General features: G+C 34.2%; 2 protein-coding genes across 2 annotated transcripts; both read left to right on the top strand.

Moving 5' to 3' along the window:
• Positions 1-33: 33 nt before the first annotated feature.
• On the top strand, positions 34-14,066 carry LOC149734681 (macoilin-like). The gene is made up of 13 exons (XM_089880105.1): positions 34-218; positions 2,804-2,945; positions 3,263-3,389; positions 4,177-4,306; positions 5,636-5,814; positions 6,828-6,935; positions 7,514-7,722; positions 8,727-8,959; positions 10,382-10,552; positions 10,868-11,050; positions 11,958-12,081; positions 12,306-12,480; positions 12,976-14,066. The coding sequence occupies exons 1-13, from the start codon at positions 133-135 to the stop codon at positions 13,296-13,298; spliced, it is 2,190 nt and encodes a 729-aa protein (XP_089736231.1). The 5' UTR covers positions 34-132; the 3' UTR covers positions 13,299-14,066.
• Positions 14,067-14,217: 151 nt separating this feature from the next.
• On the top strand, positions 14,218-19,725 carry LOC149734680 (uncharacterized). Its single transcript, XM_089880122.1, has 3 exons — positions 14,218-16,214; positions 16,493-16,598; positions 17,197-19,725. The coding sequence occupies exons 1-3, from the start codon at positions 16,019-16,021 to the stop codon at positions 17,699-17,701; spliced, it is 807 nt and encodes a 268-aa protein (XP_089736248.1). The 5' UTR covers positions 14,218-16,018; the 3' UTR covers positions 17,702-19,725.
• The last annotated feature ends 13 nt before the right edge of the window (positions 19,726-19,738 follow it).

Here is a 19,738-nt window from a genome sequence, read left to right as displayed (position 1 = left end):
ATTGACTGTCGTTAGTTTTCCACCGCACAAGGATAAAGCAAGTTTCATTCATTTATTTATTCAGGTAGTAGGTTAGAACATATTAAACTGGCATTTGCTTTTTCCTGAAAATCTTGTGTCAAAATATATAAGATGAAACGTCGAAATACTGAGGCCGGAAAACCTCCGAGAAGGCCTGTGAAAAGAGCCGGAAAATTTGCTGAAGGAGTTTGTGGAAGGTAGGGTCTTTAAGCTTCATGTTTATTAGACGATAAGCTGCAACCTTTTTCAAAGCTTGGTTTATTTACGGTGAACTTAATTTATGACTGAAGTAACTCTGTGGAATAAATTAGTTAAGGAAAGGCACAATAAACGCTCGACAGTTAGATTAGTGGTTGCATCGCCACACGTGGCATTCACGGGCGAATAATGCCGTGTACACGTAAAAAACATATTCGTCTATTTATTAGTTGCCTAGAACAGGGGTGTGCAACCTATGAAAAGTTGTGCTGCCCACGAAGTCAGCTTCATATTTTTCACTGAATTTATTTGATGTGAGAGCTCGAACAGTGTTTCTAAAATACGCACGGAAAGCCACACGTGAACATGACAGGTGGTACTAACCATGAAAATACTTTTGTTCTAATGAAGCTCTTAAACCCCTAAGCCCCATAGCCCCTTCCTCTTCTTTGTACACCACATATATATATATATAGCCCCATAACTTCATAATCTCATAACCCCATACCTTCTCCTTCCAGTCGATAAAAAGAAGCAACCATGTTCCGAGTAGGGGTGCACATTACAGAATTTCGAATCCATGAGATTCGAATCCTTTTGTATTCAAATCTAACTACGGGATTCGGTATTCTGTTTAATGACATCATCACACATCATCTCATACACTATAATAACAATTTTTAAAACTTACTAATTTTGAAAAAAAAAATTTGTGTTTGTGGGACTTTCGAGAGTAAACGTTTCGTATGTCTTTTCATAGCCTGCTATAAGTTTCATGACGCAAAAACTACCCAGTAGTTCAATTTTTGATCATTTTACAACTCATGATCCAACAAGGCTGCTATGAAAGAGTCAATAAACTGACTTTTGTGGGTAAAATTTTTTTTTTTATAAATATAAAAAGATTCGAAATTCTAGATTCGGATTCTAGATTTAAAATAAAGTATTCTAGGATATCCTAGAATACCTAATTATTCTGTAATGTGTATCCCTAGTTCCGACTGTTCGCTCGTATTTTAGAGACGCTGTTCGAGCTGTTCGCACAAATTTTACAGACAAAAAAATCATAAGATCAATTTAAAATCATAAGATCAAGGACAAAAATAAACTATTACCAGTCCATGCTAATCTATGTTAAATATAAGTACGGCTTGCGGCTTCCCCCTGTAATTTATAACTGGCCCTCATGTAGTAATAGAGAAATCCCATTCTGTTGTATATTATTGAGACAGTAGGAAATGCTTACGAAGACAATTTAAGATAAACGTAAACAAAATGCATAAATGTAAAGAAAGGGGGCACAGGGCATGCGAGTGACGTACAATCACGTTGTACAGTTGCCATGCATGAATGGTCACAACACAATGGGCGACATAAATATTCTATTCTGTATGGGTGAGGTCCTTGAAGATCTGGGATTTAGGCCAGGTTTGACCCATTACCCCAACACCCTTGTACGTCCGAAACTGATGTGCTCGCGATAGTGAAGTACATATTCATGTTTCGACCGTAGCGTTTTAACCGAGTCCCGTTTCTTTTCCAACTCTTGACCTGCAGGACTTTATCTGCGCAAAATATCTGCACCCCAATGCAATATAAAGATACACTTACAATGAATATGGACGTAGCTCACCGACTGTGAACACATTATTATCTATTGCTATACAATCAGATGCTAGTTTGTTTAATAGGGCTTAAAAAAACCCAAATCAAAACGCAACTACATAGTTCAGTAGTAACCTGCATTAATACAAACAGTTAAAAGTAATCAAAACGAGAAAAGTGCCTACAGGCAAACAAAGCAACTGAAAGAATCTGAGTAAATTAGTAAATAGAACTAAAGCGAGAAACATATGAATGTGCATTATAAGACGCGCGCAGCACATAATTAAAAACGTTGGAAATTCCATTACATTACAAGATGTGGAATTCACTCATGTTGTCACGTTTTAGGCGTCATGTTTTATGGGCTGCCATACGATTCCGATTTGTAGCGTTGGTGTCATTCGATTCCTAATTGGCGCGTTTGAATGTGTTTAGGTGTAGCGACCACGCTAATTTTCTTCTAATTAAATGTAAATATGTTTTTAACTGTAAGCATGTTTTAACAACTGTTGTTTTGTCAATATATCTCGTCCTTTTGGTTTAAAATATTTCTAAATCTTTGCTACTGTAATCGAAGAGACAAAATAAAGGTATTGTTATTATTATAGAACACTTAACAAAATTTGGGGGGTGTTGCAAACTTGCAGTGTTTACACCAGCCAGAAAGTGATGGCATTGCCAGTATTAATACAAATATTAAATATTACACAAGCAACATGTAATATTACATGGGTTGTTCAAATTATCAGCCATTGGGCCATACATAAAAACAAAGTAAAAAAAACGAAATTAATCACCCACATGTTTACATGCATGGTAACTCGTAAGTTACTGTTTTATTATTGTGAGAATACTGTTTGATAATTCTTTTACTGTTATTTGTTTACGACTAAATGGGACGAGAAAATAGAATAAAAATTTGCCCCATCTTCCCCCACTTTACTATATAAACACTGTGAAAATTTGTTGTTTTTTTCAGCTCATTCGTTTACATCAAATTTGTGACCATTTGGCTGTTCATTCTCTTAGCTGATTTTATTCTTGAGTTCCGGTTTGAGTACATGTGGCCTTTCTGGCTGCTGCTTCAAAGTGTTTACGATACTTTTAAATACCAAGGCTTGGTAAGTGGTACTGACTCTAAATAGGTGTGTGGTTTTTTAAATGAAATTACGCAGTTTTTATCAAAAACATGTGTGTGTGTAAAAAATATGTATAATCAAAACAATTAAACCTTAAATAACTACAGAAACATCATTTTTGAGGCTTCAATATTAAAATTTATAGTAAATAATATAGTAAATCTTCTCCCATTTGGTAGTAAACAAAGAACATATTTGAATAGTATGTGCTAAGGGTATCCCGTCTTCCCAACTCTACTATATAAATACATATTATATAATTGTTTTTACTGTCAATTTATTTTGTTCTTTTTTTCCAGGCGTATTCTGTATTCTTTGTATGCATTGCAATAACATCAGACACCATATGCTTGCTGTTTATTCCTATTCAGTGGCTTTTCTTTATGGCAAGCACATATGTATGGATTCACTATGTCTGGCATACAGGTATATAATAATATACAGTGGCGTAGCCAAGGGGGGTTTAGGGTGTCGCGACCCCCCCTTTTGAACCAAAAAAAAAATTATAAACAAAAATATTGAAATTTTTTGATTTAAGTTTTTTCTGGCTGTGCAACTAATGATATATATTTTTTTTCTTTTTAAATAGCGTGAAAATTATGCCAGTAAGCAGTAGTATCATTTTACCATTGCATTTTAATTATTTTCCTGTACCCTTGGTTAGCTTTATAAGTTATAACGCATTCCATAAAAAGAATAGAACGCGCATCTCCAATGTCGATAAAGGAGAGAGGTGATACACTCTCTCTTTTTCGCGGGTCCTTCCCGTTTACTATTGTGGTCAATGGAATTTTTATGTAGTTTTTCTTCATTTTTTGACCTAATTAAAATTTATAGGGTAAATAACTATTTCCAGGTATATGTAATAATTTTTTATAAAAACCGTTTGTTTAAACGATTTTAATTAAATTTATTAAATATATATATATATAACTAAATTTTCTAAACAAAACTGCGTTAACCTAAATTGCGTTAACCTACCAAAAAAACTAAACTGGCCCAATAAACTTGAATAGTTGGTGTAGTTTTTTAAATAAACAGCTAAAACCTCCCAAAAATACTATGCGCCTATCTTTTACAATGGAAACCAAGCGAAATTGGGACAGAGTTGGCGGTCACTTGAATAGAAAAAAAAATGTATCACGGTTTTGAGCAGTTGTGCGTTCTACTCTTTTTTATTTCTGTGTTAAACCTATATTGTAATTACATACAGATAAAGGTATCTGTCTTCCCACTGTCTCGCTCTGGTTGTTGTTTATGTACATTGAAGCTACAATGAGATTAAGGGATTTAAAAAGCAGCCCGTTTCACATAGACCTATGCCGACCTTTTGCAGCTCATTGGTAAGACGTTGCGTTGTTTTAGAAAAATATATATAGTCGGGTGGGGGAAGATGGGACACCTTTAACACATAATATCCAAATAGCCTGATCGTGTTTTAAAGAATTAACAACAGTCTGTGGAAGCCGTAAGGATACGCTTTCATAATTCTTTGAATGTTCTTAGTTTACTACCAAATGGCAAGAGAAAACAAAATGAAAAGGTGTCCCATCTTAAGAAAGCACAGCGGTTTTGGACTGTTTTTTGGTTATAAAAAAAAGTTGGTTATAAAAAAATTTAATTAAAAAAAGGAGACCTATGTGGACCCTTTACAGCTCATTTTAAGATTTGTTTTGAAATTATATATATAGGCTATATAGTAGGATAGGGGAAGATGGAAAAGCTTTTTTTGGTTGATTTGGTAGTAAAAAAAAATCATTCAGAAAATTATCAAACCGGAGAATTTTTTGAATATTTGTTTACTGCCAAGCGGGACGAGAAAAAATAGAATAAATAGGTGTCCAATCTTCCCCACCTTACTTTACATGTATATATAGGAATTTTTACGTCAAAAAAATTGATTAAAATTCTGTAAATTTGTTTAATTTTTATACTATGTTACTTAAAACTTTTGATTTTACTCTTGTTTTATCTTTTTTTGTCATTATTTTATGCCATTGTTAGGTGTGTAACGGGAATTTTTTTTAAATTTGCGTATCAAATGTGAAGAACTGTAGTAGGAATGTTTTGTTGCATTTTTAGAGTTTTTTCTAGAAAAATATGCAATTTTAATATATTTCTATTCTGGAAAAGTGGTTAGTGGCTGCCTCTTAACTAGAGATTGTGGTCCAAACTCAATACTGTTTTCAATAACGCAAAATTTATTTACCAAACACAACAAAAATTGTTTTTTAGCATTGGTTAAAAAATTCTAAAAGATATTTATATATTCCGGAAAAGTGGTTAGTGCCTGCATCTAAGACTAAAGTTTGTGGTCCAAACTCAATACTGTTTCCAATAACGCAAAATTTATTTACCAAACACAACAAAAATTGTTTTTTAGCATTGGTTAAAAATTCTAAAAGATATTTATATATTCCGGAAAAGTGGTTAGTGGCTGCCTCTAAACTAGAGTTTGTGGTCCAAACTCAATACTGTTTCCAATAACGCAAAATTTATTTACCAAACACAACAAAAATTGTTTTTTAGCATTGGTCAAAAATTCTATAAGATATTTATATATTCCGGAAAAGTGGTTAGTGCCTGCATCTAAGACTAGAGTTAGCTGTCCAAACTCAATACTGTTTCCATTAACGCGTGATTTAATTAACAAACTTAATGTTATTTTTTAGCATCGGTCATCCAGTTGTGACTCTGGGGATAGGTTTCAAAAGTTACGTGTCATATCGGTTTAAATTACGAATGCAACGAGAGGTACAGAAAGAAAACACCTTTTATTACGAACTTTTACGACAAGCTTTACCTAAAGAACAACTGAATCATACTCTTTCTGTGACAGATAAAGACAAAAGTAAGTTTTTATTATTTTTTTATATTTATTTTTGAATCAGTGAAAAAATTTTTTTTTTTTAAATAAGTTAAATAAAATGCTGTTTCGTCTTTTTTTAAATAAGTGAAAGTTATGTTGTTTTTTAATCAGTAATTGGATTTTTTGTGGAATTTGTGTGAATTAATGTAACTTGCTTTATCGTTGCATGAAAGATAGGACACCTTTTTATTCTATTTTTTTGTTCTATTCAATAGTAAACAAGGAGCATTTATAGAATTGTAAAGCTGTATTCTCACGACTCCCATAAACTGTTGTTAATTGTTTAAAACACGATTCGGATATTTGGATATTATGTGCTAACTATGTTTCGTCCTTTCCCACCCTACTATACCTAAATAACTGATCACTTTATTCAATGACACAAAACTGCAAGAAATTGCCATAAAAACTGTTAAAATGTCAACATTAAATTAACAGTTTATTTTAAACCATTAGGTTGCACTATTGTGCGTCTCATTTTACAAGCAAAAAACTTGCGTTTATTAACACGTTTATAATTTAGGTCAATAAAACTGTAAATTTGTGTAATATGAAACTCGTAATTGGCGATATTATGCAGATATTTTTGATAGATCAATACTCTGTATTGAATTTCAAAGGGACTAGTTATTGAATTTTATTATAACGCAGTGTTTTATTCTTGCTTAACCAAAGATTAGTTTTGTGTTATTGCATTTTGGTCCGAAATGTATAGTAGGAGGGGAAAGACGGGACACTATTAGCACATATTATTCAACGTTGGGGGAAGATGGGACACTTTCTTAACTTTATTTTCTTGGTCCATTTGATAGTAAACAAAAAAAAACATTCAAAGAATTATAAAACCGTATGCCCACGACTCCCATAGACCGTTGTTAATTGTTTAAAACACGATCAGGATATTTGGATATTATGTGCTAAAGGTGTCCATTCTTCCCCCACCCTAATATAGACATATATTTATATATATAAATATATATGATACATTTTTTAAGGTGAAGTCAGTACACCAAGTAATACATCTAACGGCGTGTTACCTCATGTGAAGAAATCACATGATCGATCTAAATCATCTCCCGTTTCTCATGATAATACTTTACAAAGTGAGTTGATTTAATTGGGTAAATGAATGTAACTTATAAAATGGGTGAATGAATTTACTTATAAAATGGGTGAATGAATGTACCTTATAAAAGGGGTGAATGAATTTACTTATAAAATAAGTGAATGAATTTACTTATAAAATGGGTGAATGAATGTACCTTATAAAAGGGGTGAATGAATTTACTTATAAAATAGGTGAATGAATGTAACTTATAAAATGGGTGAATGAATGTACCTTATAAAAGGGGTGAATGAATTTACTTATAAAATAGGTGAATGAATTTACTTATAAAATGGGTGAATGAATGTAACTTATAAAATGGGTGAATGAATGTAACTTATAAAAGAGGTGAATGAATTTACTTATAAAAGGGGTGAATGAATGTACCTTATAAAAGGGGTGAATGAATTTACTTATAAAAGGGGTGAATGAATGTAACTCAATTATCCCATATTGGGGGCAATGACAATCGTTATAACACAGTTGTTCTGTTTCATACACCTCGTGCCCGCTTAAGTAACCTTGTATGTAACTTTGTGGGTGAATTTTTTTTCCATAAAAAAATTGTCTTTGTAGTTGCAGAGGTAACGCCCTCCCCCACAAAGACCACTGTGTCCAGTTCGGGCTCATCGAGCACCCCGTCCCTCTCGCGCAAGAGTGCCAATAAATCTGTACCGGAACATATACCAATTTGGACACCCCCTGTACAGGAAATAGAAGTTATTTTTCGAAAATCGAATAAAAGCAAAAAGTCTTCAAATGAGTCTGCTAGCTCTCCGACGCAGGTAACTCTTCAGCTTTGTTCGATATTTTAGGCTTTAAATTATGGACATAAGTGTTATGTTTTTTAAGTAAATAGTAGAAAAAACAACAACTGTGCCCTAATTGGGTGCGGTGAGGGGCCCAAATTAGTAATGAAACTCTCGCTTTTTTCTTCTCTAAATAGTAAATGTCTCTGCTTCCGATTGTTCAACAAATTAAAAAAATCTAGTTTAGTTATTTCTAGTTTTCCTAAAAAAATTTTCAACAAATTTTTCAAAAAAAAATACATATCTAGATTTTTTTTTCCCAATTTTTTTTTCAGTTTTGGTATCTATGCAACTTGTTACATCCCTAACATAAGATTAATACATTCGTGTTTACATTTTGTGCGCCCATTTTACCTAAATCTGCATTGGTACTATCAAAAAACTGCTGAAATTGAATTAATAGGGAATGTACATACATTCACATTTCATTGTATTGGTTAGATTTTCAAATTTATTCAGTGTATAAATTCCAGGGTAGGCCTGCCCACCCTACCACCCCAGGTTTGGCGCCTATTTTCCTGATTTTCGACATAAACAACATTTCATCTGGGCCGGCTGTTCAGAATTCCGATTTAACCACATTGTAAAATGAACCGCATTGACGTCATAGGTCTAATTGGTTGCAAAATTTTGCCATTTTCTGTTTGCAGTTTATTTGTAGTAGTCACTGTAAAATGATTGAGCAGAATCTCGTGAAATAACGTTATCAGCAAAAATAACATAGCATTTACTTTAATTAATTGTTGTCTGTTTACATTGTAATGGAATTACAAAACAAAAACAAGAATAAAAGAACTGCAATTACAAACTAAAATTAAAAAACCGCAGTTATTTTTTTACAAACAAAAATTACAAAACAAACAGAAAAATAAACTACAAAAAAATACTATAAAAATATTCATAAACTACAAACTAAAACATATTTATACATACAAAAAATAGTTAAAAATTTTTTTTTAATTTTAAAAATATTTTTTTAGCAACAACAGAAAAGCAAATCCAGTAACAGTGGAAACAATTCTCCGAAATCGCTGAAGCAGAACTCGTCGTCGCGTTCCAGTTCTGTTCATTCGAACGATTCTGAAAAACAGAAAGCCCCAACTTTACCCAACGGTCACTTAGGGGTAAAAGAAGTCATACCCCTACCCCTAACTAACGGACATGTTATACCAGAAAAAACGGAGAACAAAATTGAGTTAATAAGCACACCAAGGTAGGATTGTGTTTTAAACTAGTTTTGGTGCAGTGGTTCTGTATGAATGTAACTTACTTTATCCTCGCGTGGCCGGAAAACGACAGCCGTTATAACTAGGGATGGGCCGAATCGAATCCGAATCCGAATATTCGGCGTTGTTCGACGCATTTTTAGGTATTCGATCGAATCCGAATATGCGTGGTCGAATCCGAATACTTTCTATTGCCCACGAAATGCCACACACACTACTGAATTCGCCAAAACAGTAATTTCGTGATCGTCTGAATATAAAAAATCTTGATTTTATAACCAAAAATTACGCGGGTTTCACATTAGAGTTTATAACGTAACTCAGTTCACACAAATTTCGTTCGAATTTACTCTAGGAAATTAACGAATCGCAGCGCCTACGAACTACTGAGTGGCCTATGTTTCCGCGTATGATTTGGTAATTAAAAGCGAAAAATCGTAAAACTGTTTTAATTTTAATATTGCAAAATCTTCTGTAACAGTTATAAATAAATGTTGTTTAACTTTTGTTAACTTGAATTAACCAGTAGCAGTAGTTAATTCTACATCTCGTGCAATTCACGAAACTCGTAGTCTTGTGCGGTCTCTTTGATCGTGAACCACGTGTTCGTTTGATCGGAAACCACGTGTTTTGTGGAATTTTTATTAACGCACCTTCAGACTAAAACCGAACGTGTTCGCGTGTGCCTTTTCTCCTTCATTAGCTTTCGGACCTCGCCTATTCTTTATGGCGCACTCTCAGAAGCTTAGCTTTATACAATGTCCGATTCCAGATATTTAAAAATTAACGAAACCATTATAATTTATAAATTTTACATGCCTGGCTACAGGTAAAATACGATAAAACGAAATATGAATTAAATTCGACCGTATTCATAACGAAAAACCCACTCATCAATACAACGTTTTACCTTTGTACTTCTGGATCCTATAATGGTGTAGAAATCGAGTAAAACTTTGATTGCATGTGGCCAATAGCCGGTGCGCCGCGTTTTATATGCACTCGGCCGGCGTTGATTGACAGGTTTTTAATTAATTTCTCGGCTCGCAGATAACGCTACGATAGAACGATACCAATAGAAACGACGCTGGATATGCACCGGTTATACAATTTCATTTGTTTCACCACAGTAAATTAGTTGAATGACGTCATCGAATATTCGGATTCGATCGAATATTAGACCCTAGATATTCGGATTCGCCGAATCCGAATAGTTTGGATCTCAGCCCATCCCTAGTTATAACACAGGTGTTTTGTTATACACCTCATGCTAGATTTTATTTTTTTGTGTTTGCAACCAATTGGGGCGAGTAAAGAATAAAAAGTTGTCCCATCTTACCCCAATCTACTATATAACTAATAAAAAAATTATATTATCTATGTAACTAAACATCTATATTTCTCTTTAGCGCCATCGAGAGGCTTGAAGCTACAATAGCCAAGCTTCAATCCGAGCTCAACCAAGCACGAAAAAACGACCAAGAAATGAAAAATCAAATAAGTTTGCTGACTAATCTGGAACGCTCAGCAAAAAATGACGTGAATCAGTTGAAAAAGGAAAATGACATGCTGCAGACTAAGTACATTGTTTTTTTTTTTGTTAAATTGCTCAAAATATGGGAAAATCGTTTTTACATACGTATATATTTATGCTTAAGTTTAAAAAAAATTTCTAAAAATTTAAAAATATCTTTTTTTAATGTTTGAAAAAGAATTTTTTTCTATCTTTGCAGAGTGAACTGTATGGTTATTTAATTCTTAAAAATTAAAAATACTTTTTATATCTTTGTAAAAATGTTAAAATCCCTCAAATTATTCGTAAAATAATTTTTTTTTTTAAATTTTAAAAAATTGATTGTTTTTTTAAATGTTAAATTTTAAAAATATCTTTGCAGGGTGAACAGTATGGTCAGTGGCAAACAAAAGGATAAACAAAGCATGCAGAGCATGGAAAAAAAACTTAAAAGTGAGGCAGACAGCAGAGTTAACGTTGAAAAACAACTTCACGAAGAAAAAAGAAGGCGCAAAGAAGAAGAAGAGACAGCAAAGCACGCCGCTGCGCAAGCACAAAATAATCGGTATTTTGTTATATCTATGCTAGATTATTAGTTGCTTGTCTGTTTTTTATGTCGTGCTTTTTAATGCTAGTTTTTGACCCCAAAAAACGCTTCTAATTCTATGCTACATTGCTAGTTTTTTTGTGTGTTTTTTATGTAGTACATTTTAACTGCTATTTTTTGGCTAAAAAGTCCCTTTCCCCAAGCTTAAAAATTGGTATTATTTGATATATGTTCTAGTTTTTATGTAGTACTTTTAAATGTCTTGGTTTGGGCCCCGAAATTGCTTTTGCTCAAGATTAAAAAATAGGTATTACTTAAAACAACAAAAAAATTAAAATAGATCTAACTTCGAATCTGTTTTTTTTTGATACTTTTTAATATTTTAAATGTTATGCTGTGTGGCTGATTTTGGTATAATCCCATTTCTTATCCGAAAACCCACATAATACTTTTATAACTAAACTTAAACAGTAGTTATTACTTGATAATGGTTCTAGTTTTTATGAAATACTCCTTAATGTCTGTATTTTGGCCCAAAGTTCACTTTGTGCATGCTAAATTAATCGGTATTATGTTATTAAGTAGGCCGGGGTAAGATGGGATGCCACCTAAAAAGGGGTAAGATGGGATTAGCACCTAAATCTCATGTTTTCTGATCGTGTTTTAAACAATTAACAACGCTCTTTTAGAGTCGTGAGGATACAGTTTTATAATTCTGTAAATAGTTTTTCTTTACTACCAAATGAGACGAGAAATAGAATGAAAATGTCCCATCTTGACCGACTTCAAAAGCTAGTAATTTTTTTTTTGAAGAAAAAAATTCTGTAAATATTTTGTGTTTACTACCAAATGGGACGAGAAAAGAGAATGAAAATGTGTACCATCTTACCCTACTAAAAGCAATTTAACATTTTTCATTGTTCAGTGAAAAAGAAAAAGCTGAAGCATTAAAACAAGCCAAACACGACCTGGAAAATGAAATTTTAAAACTTGAAGGCCAGCTTAAGGCAAAACAAGAAGAGTGCGACGTTATGAAAAAGGAAATCTCGGTAAGAATACTTTATTTAATGCTTTGGCACCGAACCCATTTTTTAATGTTAATTGTACATTCGGTAATAAGTAACATACATGGTAACACGTAAGCTGGCACGAAGTGTATATGAAACAGAACACCCATGTTATAACCACTGTCGTTTTCCGGCCACGCGTGGATAAAGCAAGTTACATTCATTCATACATACACAGTGTTGCCATGGTAATTTTCTTTCCGTAGGAGTTCCAGCTTCAGGAGAAATCTGCAAAAGAATCGGAAACACTGATGTCAGCATTGCAGGCAATGCAAGACAAAAACCTGATGCTCGAAAACTCGCTTAGCGCCGAAACGAGACTAAAACTGGATCTGTTTTCTGCACTTGGTGACGTGAAACGACAACTGGAATTAGCTCATGGTTAGAAACATGTTAAAAAAAATTTTTTTTATAAGAATTATAATAAATTTTGTTATAAAAGCATCAGATACAGCAGTGTATTTTTTATTTATTTTGATTTTTTTACTTTGTTTTAAAATTATTCCTAGTAATGTGGGGGAAGACGGGACATCTTTAGCACATAATATCCAAATATCCTGATTGTGTTTTAAAGATCTAACAACGGTCAATGGGAGTCGTTAGAATATTTTTTAAATGTTCTTTGTTTACTACAAAATTGGATGAGAAAGTCAGATAAAATGCGTCCCATCTTCCCCCACCCTACTATATTTATTATTTCCAACGAAACAACAAAAAAATTAAAATTTATCTAACTTCAAATCAGGATATTTTTTAATTTTTAAAATTTTTAAATGTTTTGCTGTGTGGCTGATTTTGGTATAATACCATTTCTTACCAGAAAAGCCACATAATACTTTTATAATTCATTACATAATACAATCAATTTATCCGCAGGTGCTATATACAAACGAGACGCTGAAATTGTAGATTTAAAATCCCGTCTTGCCGATATTTTATCGATTCTTCCCGAATCACGTATCCGTTCATCAACCCCCCATTACTCCGCAAATTTCCTCGAAAAGCCCCCGCTCGTACGCCTAAGCCCCACCCAAGAATACCCCAATAATTTCTGCACTCAAGTCCCAGCCGCCAGAACCCCAGTCCCCACTGTCGTACAAAGTCACCCCAATATTGACCCGCAAATGGTAGGCCTGCTTCACCCCGTTCATTTAGACCCCAACGCTGCCATGTACACCCCCTCCACATCTGGTTTGTAAGCCCCGTTTCATCTTACCCCAAATTTTGAACACGTCCCATCTTACCCCAAATTTGGCGGTCTCCCATCTTACCCCAAAATTTGGAACTGTCCCATCTTACCCCCAATTTTGGTTTTACCCCTACCGCACAGTAAATTCATTTTAAAAATTTGCTGCTTTTAGTTATTAGGGTGTAGTTTTTATTTGGTTGACTTCACTCTGTCCTAAATAACCGAGAATAGTCATGTATATAGAACTCTGGGTAAAAAAGAGTGTAGTACCCGCATATACAGAGAGAAAAAAATATTAATGAAATTTCATATAAATTAAAATTTCTGCCAACTCTTTCGGAAAACTACTTGGTGTGCATTCTGTCGGCGAGAATTTCACGGCGGTCCACTTTTTGTTATTTCTATGGTGTTCCCTGTCTCGGTGTTTCCCCTTTCGTTAAACCCGCAGTTTTTGCCATAGATATCATGTACATGTTATGTATATGATATCTATGGCTTATTTTCTGTTAAGTCACAATGTTCGTTACGCCCGGTTTTCTGTGCGTCTCGACCCCTCTGCCTACGTCACCGTGTGACGTCACGCCTACGTCATAACATGAAATTTTCGCTTTTTTGAAATTTTTTTCCTAATACTACTCGGCTGATTTATGAAATGCTTTTGACAATGGTCCTTTGTTACGCAACAAGCGCTATTTGTGTCGTCATCGTTCGTTTGTAAATTGTTTTCCTCTGCCGTCAATCTTGGTTTTCGCTAATAATAAAAAAAACTTGGACGTCACTTTTTACCAATATTTTACGCATTGAGCCAAAAATCCGGTTCCGCCCGTAATTCTGGTTCAGATAGTGCGGAACTTATTTTATGCGAGAAATTTGTTTTTTTGTTTTTTTTCTGGGCAAAAAATGGAACACATTATTTTTCCAAGGTGTTAGTGCACTTGCCTTTCAACCATAGGTTTCGGTTCGAGAATTGTCGTTGCCAACTTTTTTGGCGTACGTGTCCTTGGGCAAGACACTTAATGGTAATTGCTCCAACCCAGTAGTTACTAATGGGTTGTCAAAATTATCCGCCACACAGAAAAACATTCACCTGCAAAGTTACAAATGTGGTAACTCGTAAGCTGGCATGTGGCTATGAAACCAAACACCCGTGTTATATAGTACTGCTGGGTAAGATGCTACATTTTTAGCACATAATATCCAAATATCCTGATCGTGTTTTAAACAATCAACAACGGTCTATGGGATCCGTGAAGATACAGTTTTATATTTATTTAAATGTTTTTTTTTTTTTTAATTTATATCAAATTGGACGAGAAAATGAAAGGGTGTCCCAACTTTCCCCACCCTACCATAACGACTGCAACTGTCCACCACGCGATAATAAAGCAAGTCGCACCCAAAAAATGCGGCTGGCTTATATAGGCTACAGTTTACTGCCTAGTGACTACAAATTACGTGAGCGATATTTAATAATTCATTAGGAAAACAACGTTAAACAAGAGGTGTTAAGATTTATTTTGCTCTCAATCATGCGACAGGCTTTTTTTTCGGTGTATAGGAGTTGCGTTCGGGAGTATACGATTTTATAATTCTTTAAATGTTCTTTGTTTACTACCAAGTGGGACGAGTAAATAGAATGAAAAGGTATTCTATCTCCCCCAACCCGCTATATAATTGACTTATAAAGTTGTTTTTGTTTAAGAGCCTTAAAGGCGTTATATGCATACAGAACATAGGGCTATATTTGATTTACAACATTTGGGCACGAAAATAGCTTTCTTTCTGCGTCACAATTCAGACATGGCGTGAATACACGTCAAATGTTAACTTTTGCATCAAACAATTCCCCTAATTTTAAATTTACGCCTGTCTGAACTTTTTGCCAAAGGCTAAAAGAAGACGCAAAACAAATTTGACTTGAAAAGATTATTCGAACTATGCGGGCGTCACGAAGTTTCGTTTGTATCTTGAAACCAATTTCCGTTTGCATTTTAACTGTGTCACGATTTTGAAAATTTTGAAGCCGTGCAGTAAGTGACTCAAACTGTAGTCGTGAAACACCCTTTAAAAATCGTCCCTAAACATAGATTTCTGAACAAAATTAGCGCAGCTTTATGTAATTACGGTGTGATAATGCAAAGCTAATAGCACGAGCAGACTAAGAAAAAAAAATGAATTCCAAACAGTGTAGATTTAATACCATTAACAGTTAGTAAGTTATACTTAAGTTGAAGTTAACATTAAGCTGTAGAGTAGGGGGGGCGGGAGATGGGACACCTTTAGCACATAATATCTAAATATCCTGATCGTGTTTTAAACCATTAACAACGATCTGTGGGAGTCGTGAGGATACGGTATTAAAATCTTTGGTTATTTTGTTTACTATTATATAGGACGAGAAATGGAATGAAAAGGTGTCCCATTTCCCTCACCCTTCTATACGTATACTTTAGCTAAAGTTAAGTTATAGAGTTATCGTTAATAAGTTATGTTTTAGCTGAAATTATCATTTAGTTATGCTTTGTCATGCTGACTTTTTCGTTTTGTTATATGCTTTACCTAAAGTTATAATTTATTTATTTTTTATCATGCTACAGTTTTCAACACTATTATCTATTTTAGAATATTTAAAATCTTTTGAAACTATATTATTATATTGAAAAAACGCCGAATTTCTGTCTTCAAAATTACTTTTGTGGGAAATTGATTGGTACGGTACAATCTGCCGACATGCATTTGTCTTTCTTTCTGTTGCTGTTTTGTCCAGCGTTAACTTTTGCCACTGAATATTCGTGTTACCAAAACATATCCGCAAGAAGTTTAATTTGGAATCGTAATTTTTACGGTGACAAAGCGTGCCCGTACAATGGTGTACCACAGGCCTGTGTTTCTATAGAAGCCAAAGTGAGAACGCTGCTTGGAAACGGTAAGAGTAGTTTGCAATTGTTATTATGATTAACAGTTTTGCATTTTTGTGTTTTTTTGCACTTTTGTGAAAAAAATCCCCAAAAAATATTCACTCACAAAGAAACGGTAACTCGTAAGCTACGAGGTATATGAAAAAAATAACACCCATGTTTAACGACTGTCGTTTTCCGGTGACGCGAGAATAAAGTGAGGTTCATTCATTCATTCGTTATTAATTAAAATTTTACCACATTTTCAGTGACCCTAGCTATTAAAACTGTTGTTGTTTTATATCAGGCAACCTACTGATCGGTGAATGTGTCAACGCCACCAGCTGTGAAAACATCACCTGCCAAGACTATGAAACGAAAACACTAAGAATCAATCCATTTTTTAGACTGGAGTAAGTACGTTTTTTACAGGACATAAAATTGTAACAATGATTTGTTTGCAGTTTTCCAGCAAAATCGTTCTATTCTTCCAGATTTGCAATATCAGTATTAATGCCGTCTGCTCAGTTAAAAAGCCCAGTTAAAATACGTCCATATTTTCCCTATTATTCAGTAGACTACACTAATTAATATAATGACCAAAAACGTGATAACTCGTAAGCGGACAAGAGGTGTACATATTAACATAACATGCGCTCTGGGAAAGTGGTTTTAGCGTACATAGCTGTAGAGTTTATACGCTTTCACGGCTCGGCGCTAAATGTAAGCGTGTATGTCCTTTGGAAAGAAACTTAACAAAACATTGGAAAACAAAACATAATTAAGACAACCGACGTTACCAGTCCAGGATAAATAAATAAATGTACAAATGAATGAATGAATGAATGAATGAATAAATGAATAAATGTAACTTACTTTATCCTCGCGTTGCTGGAAAATGACAGTCGTTGTAACACGGGTGTTAATACACCATGTCAGCTTACGAGTTACCATGTATGTTACTTTGTGTGTGAATACTATTTTTGATTTTCTTTTTTTTCATTTTTTTAGTTCATGCACCGTGACTTGCTGCTACAGCAACGGCTGCAACAACGTAACAATTAAAGAGATTAGCAACCCGTTCAGTGGATTTGGTGGTCTACCACTTCTGCCTGGACCAGTAATTCTGCCAGTGGTTAATACAACCATGGCAGTTCCACCACATGACAACTCCACAACTCCAGAAGTGCCACCGCCAATAATTGTAACAACTCCAGAAATGCCACCGCCAATCATTGTAACAACTCCTGAAATGCCACCGCCAATAATTGTAACGACTGCAGAAATGCCACCTATACCTACAACAAACAGTGTATCTGAACACGAACATCACTGGCATGCCACAGAACCGCAAGAACAGCCGGAAATGGAGATTAATATGCCTACAGTACAGTCAATGCTTTTTGACGCAGAAGTTACTACAAGTTCCGGGAATAGTCTTAAAGTTGCCACGGTTAGAATTGTGATATTTTCATCTGTTTGTCTTGCAATTTTTCAAATGGTTTTGTTTGGATAAAAAGAAGACACATGTAAAAGCAATACTTCTATATATAGCCAACGGTATTTTGTATACCATCTGTTTAAGTTACACATAGGCTATCGTAGTTATAGATTACTTTTTGCACTGTTTAATTACATAGTAAGGTGGGGGAATTTGGGACACCTTTTTTGTTTATTTTCTCGTCCCATTTGATAGTAAACAAAGAACATTCAAAAAATTATAAAACCGTATCCCCACGACTCCCATAGACCGTTGTTATAATTGTTTAAAACATATTTGGATTTTATGCGCCAAAGTGTCCCGTATTTCCCCAGTTCTATAAGTTAAAATACCGTATAATATACAGGGAGAATCATATATCCTGTAAACTTTTAATTTCAAAATTTCGAAACGTTTTTTTTCAAAATTGTGTTGCAATCCAGAAATTATCGAAACGAAATTTCGTTTTCAAAATAACAACACTCATTTGGAAACGAAACTTTGCAACTCGAAGTGAAACTGGAAACATTTTCCCATTTTAAGACAGAAATGCATTAGTTTCCATGCCCTACTTATTACTCGATTTCAAAATTTCGAAACATTTTTTTGTCAAAATTGTGTTGCAATGCGAAGAATTTCGGAAACGAAATTTCGTTTTCGAAATGAATCTAGTCACTTGCATTAGTGTCTATATACCCTATATGCTAATTGGTTGCTTTTACCATCTAATCGTAATCCAGCAAAGTAACATACTTGTAAACTCGTAATTTGACATGAAGTTTATGAAACTGAACACCAGTGTTATAACGACTGTCGTATTTCGGCCACGCGAGGATAAATAAGTTACATTAATTCATTCATTGTATTTTTGAAATTAACGTTATCTGACTTTGTATTTTTTCCCGTATTTATGTTTAACTTTTTGCTTTTGACTTGCATGCTTTTAAATTCAGTGTTTAAACTAAGCGAATAGGCTATATAGTAGGGTGGAGGCAATTGGTCATATTTTTGTTTTAATTTTTCGTTCCTTTTAGTAGTAAACAAAGAACTTCTAAAAAATATAAAACCTTATCCTCGCGACGCCCATAGACCGCTGTTAATTGTTTAAAATTCAATCAGGATATTTGGATATTATGTGTTAAAGGTGTCCCATCTCCCCCTCCTTACTATATAGTCGGAACATGTTACTTTAATAATCAATTATAAATCTTGTATAATATTTTCACTGTATATGACTATATTAGCTTGTACCCTATAGAACGTCGATTTCTTAAATATTTCGTTATGTTATTAATTATTTGGAAAGCGGAAACGCACGTCTATCATGATATAGCTTCACTTTTCTGATAAGTGTATCTGGAAATACCAGGTCGTGAACATAATTCATTGTAATAATTCAAGTCGCTTTTTTGACACACACGTCATGGAAAATTACTGGAAAATATTACATCATGAATTTAACTGTAAATGTAAAGACATGATATTTAAGCGTGTACTGCATGGAGCGTATACGTGGTAACTATAAAGGAGAGTGTGTTTGCGTGATATATTTACTTTATTTTAAATTTTAAACTGAAATGTGTACAATCGTGTGCCCCTAATGTAGCAGGGTAGGGGAAGATGGGACACCTTTGGTACATAAAATCTAAATATTTTAATCGTGTTTTAAACAATTAACAACATCCCATATGTTAACATTTCTGTCAGTAAAATAAACTGCATAGGCATCAAATCAATTGTCTAATTTCGTGCCTAAAATGGCTTGTGTAGCCATTGAAATCCGGCGCCGTGGCATAGTGGTTAGCGCGCCTGCCTGTAACCCAGAGGTAATGGGTTCAAGGATCGACGCTGCTACCACTGTGGGCGTATGTGTCATTGGGCAAGACACTTAACGGCAATTGCTCCAACCCAGTGGTCACTAATGGGTTGTCCAAATTATCAGCCATACATAAAAAAAGAAAAAAATCCGCCCCCCAAAATAATCACCTACAAAGTAACATACATGGTAACTCAATAAGCTGGCACGAGGTGTTAAACCCGTGTGATAACGACTGTCGTTTTCCGGCCACGCGA

Source organism: Ciona robusta, chromosome 6 (assembly GCF_009617815.1).
Source record: "Ciona robusta chromosome 6, ASM961781v2".
NCBI classification, from domain to species: Eukaryota; Metazoa; Chordata; class Ascidiacea; order Phlebobranchia; family Cionidae; genus Ciona; species Ciona robusta.
The sequence above is the reverse complement of the archived record's forward strand: the minus strand, read 5'-3'. Positions and strand labels throughout refer to the sequence as shown.

What these genes read in the sequence shown, in the direction of transcription:
- LOC149734681 (XM_089880105.1), top strand. Translation starts at nt 133, where the DNA reads ATGAAACGTCGAAATACTGAGGCCGGAAAACCTCCGAGAAGGCCTGTG. An exon ending in TCATGATAATACTTTACAAA is followed by an intron (nt 6,936 to 7,513) that starts GTGAGTTGATTT and finishes TTGTCTTTGTAG; the next exon opens with TTGCAGAGGTAACGCCCTCC. An exon ending in AATGACATGCTGCAGACTAA is followed by an intron (nt 10,553 to 10,867) that starts GTACATTGTTTT and finishes ATATCTTTGCAG; the next exon opens with GGTGAACAGTATGGTCAGTG.
- LOC149734680 (XM_089880122.1), top strand. Translation starts at nt 16,019, where the DNA reads ATGCATTTGTCTTTCTTTCTGTTGCTGTTTTGTCCAGCGTTAACTTTT. An exon ending in GAGAACGCTGCTTGGAAACG is followed by an intron (nt 16,215 to 16,492) that starts GTAAGAGTAGTT and finishes GTTTTATATCAG; the next exon opens with GCAACCTACTGATCGGTGAA. An exon ending in AATCCATTTTTTAGACTGGA is followed by an intron (nt 16,599 to 17,196) that starts GTAAGTACGTTT and finishes TCATTTTTTTAG; the next exon opens with TTCATGCACCGTGACTTGCT.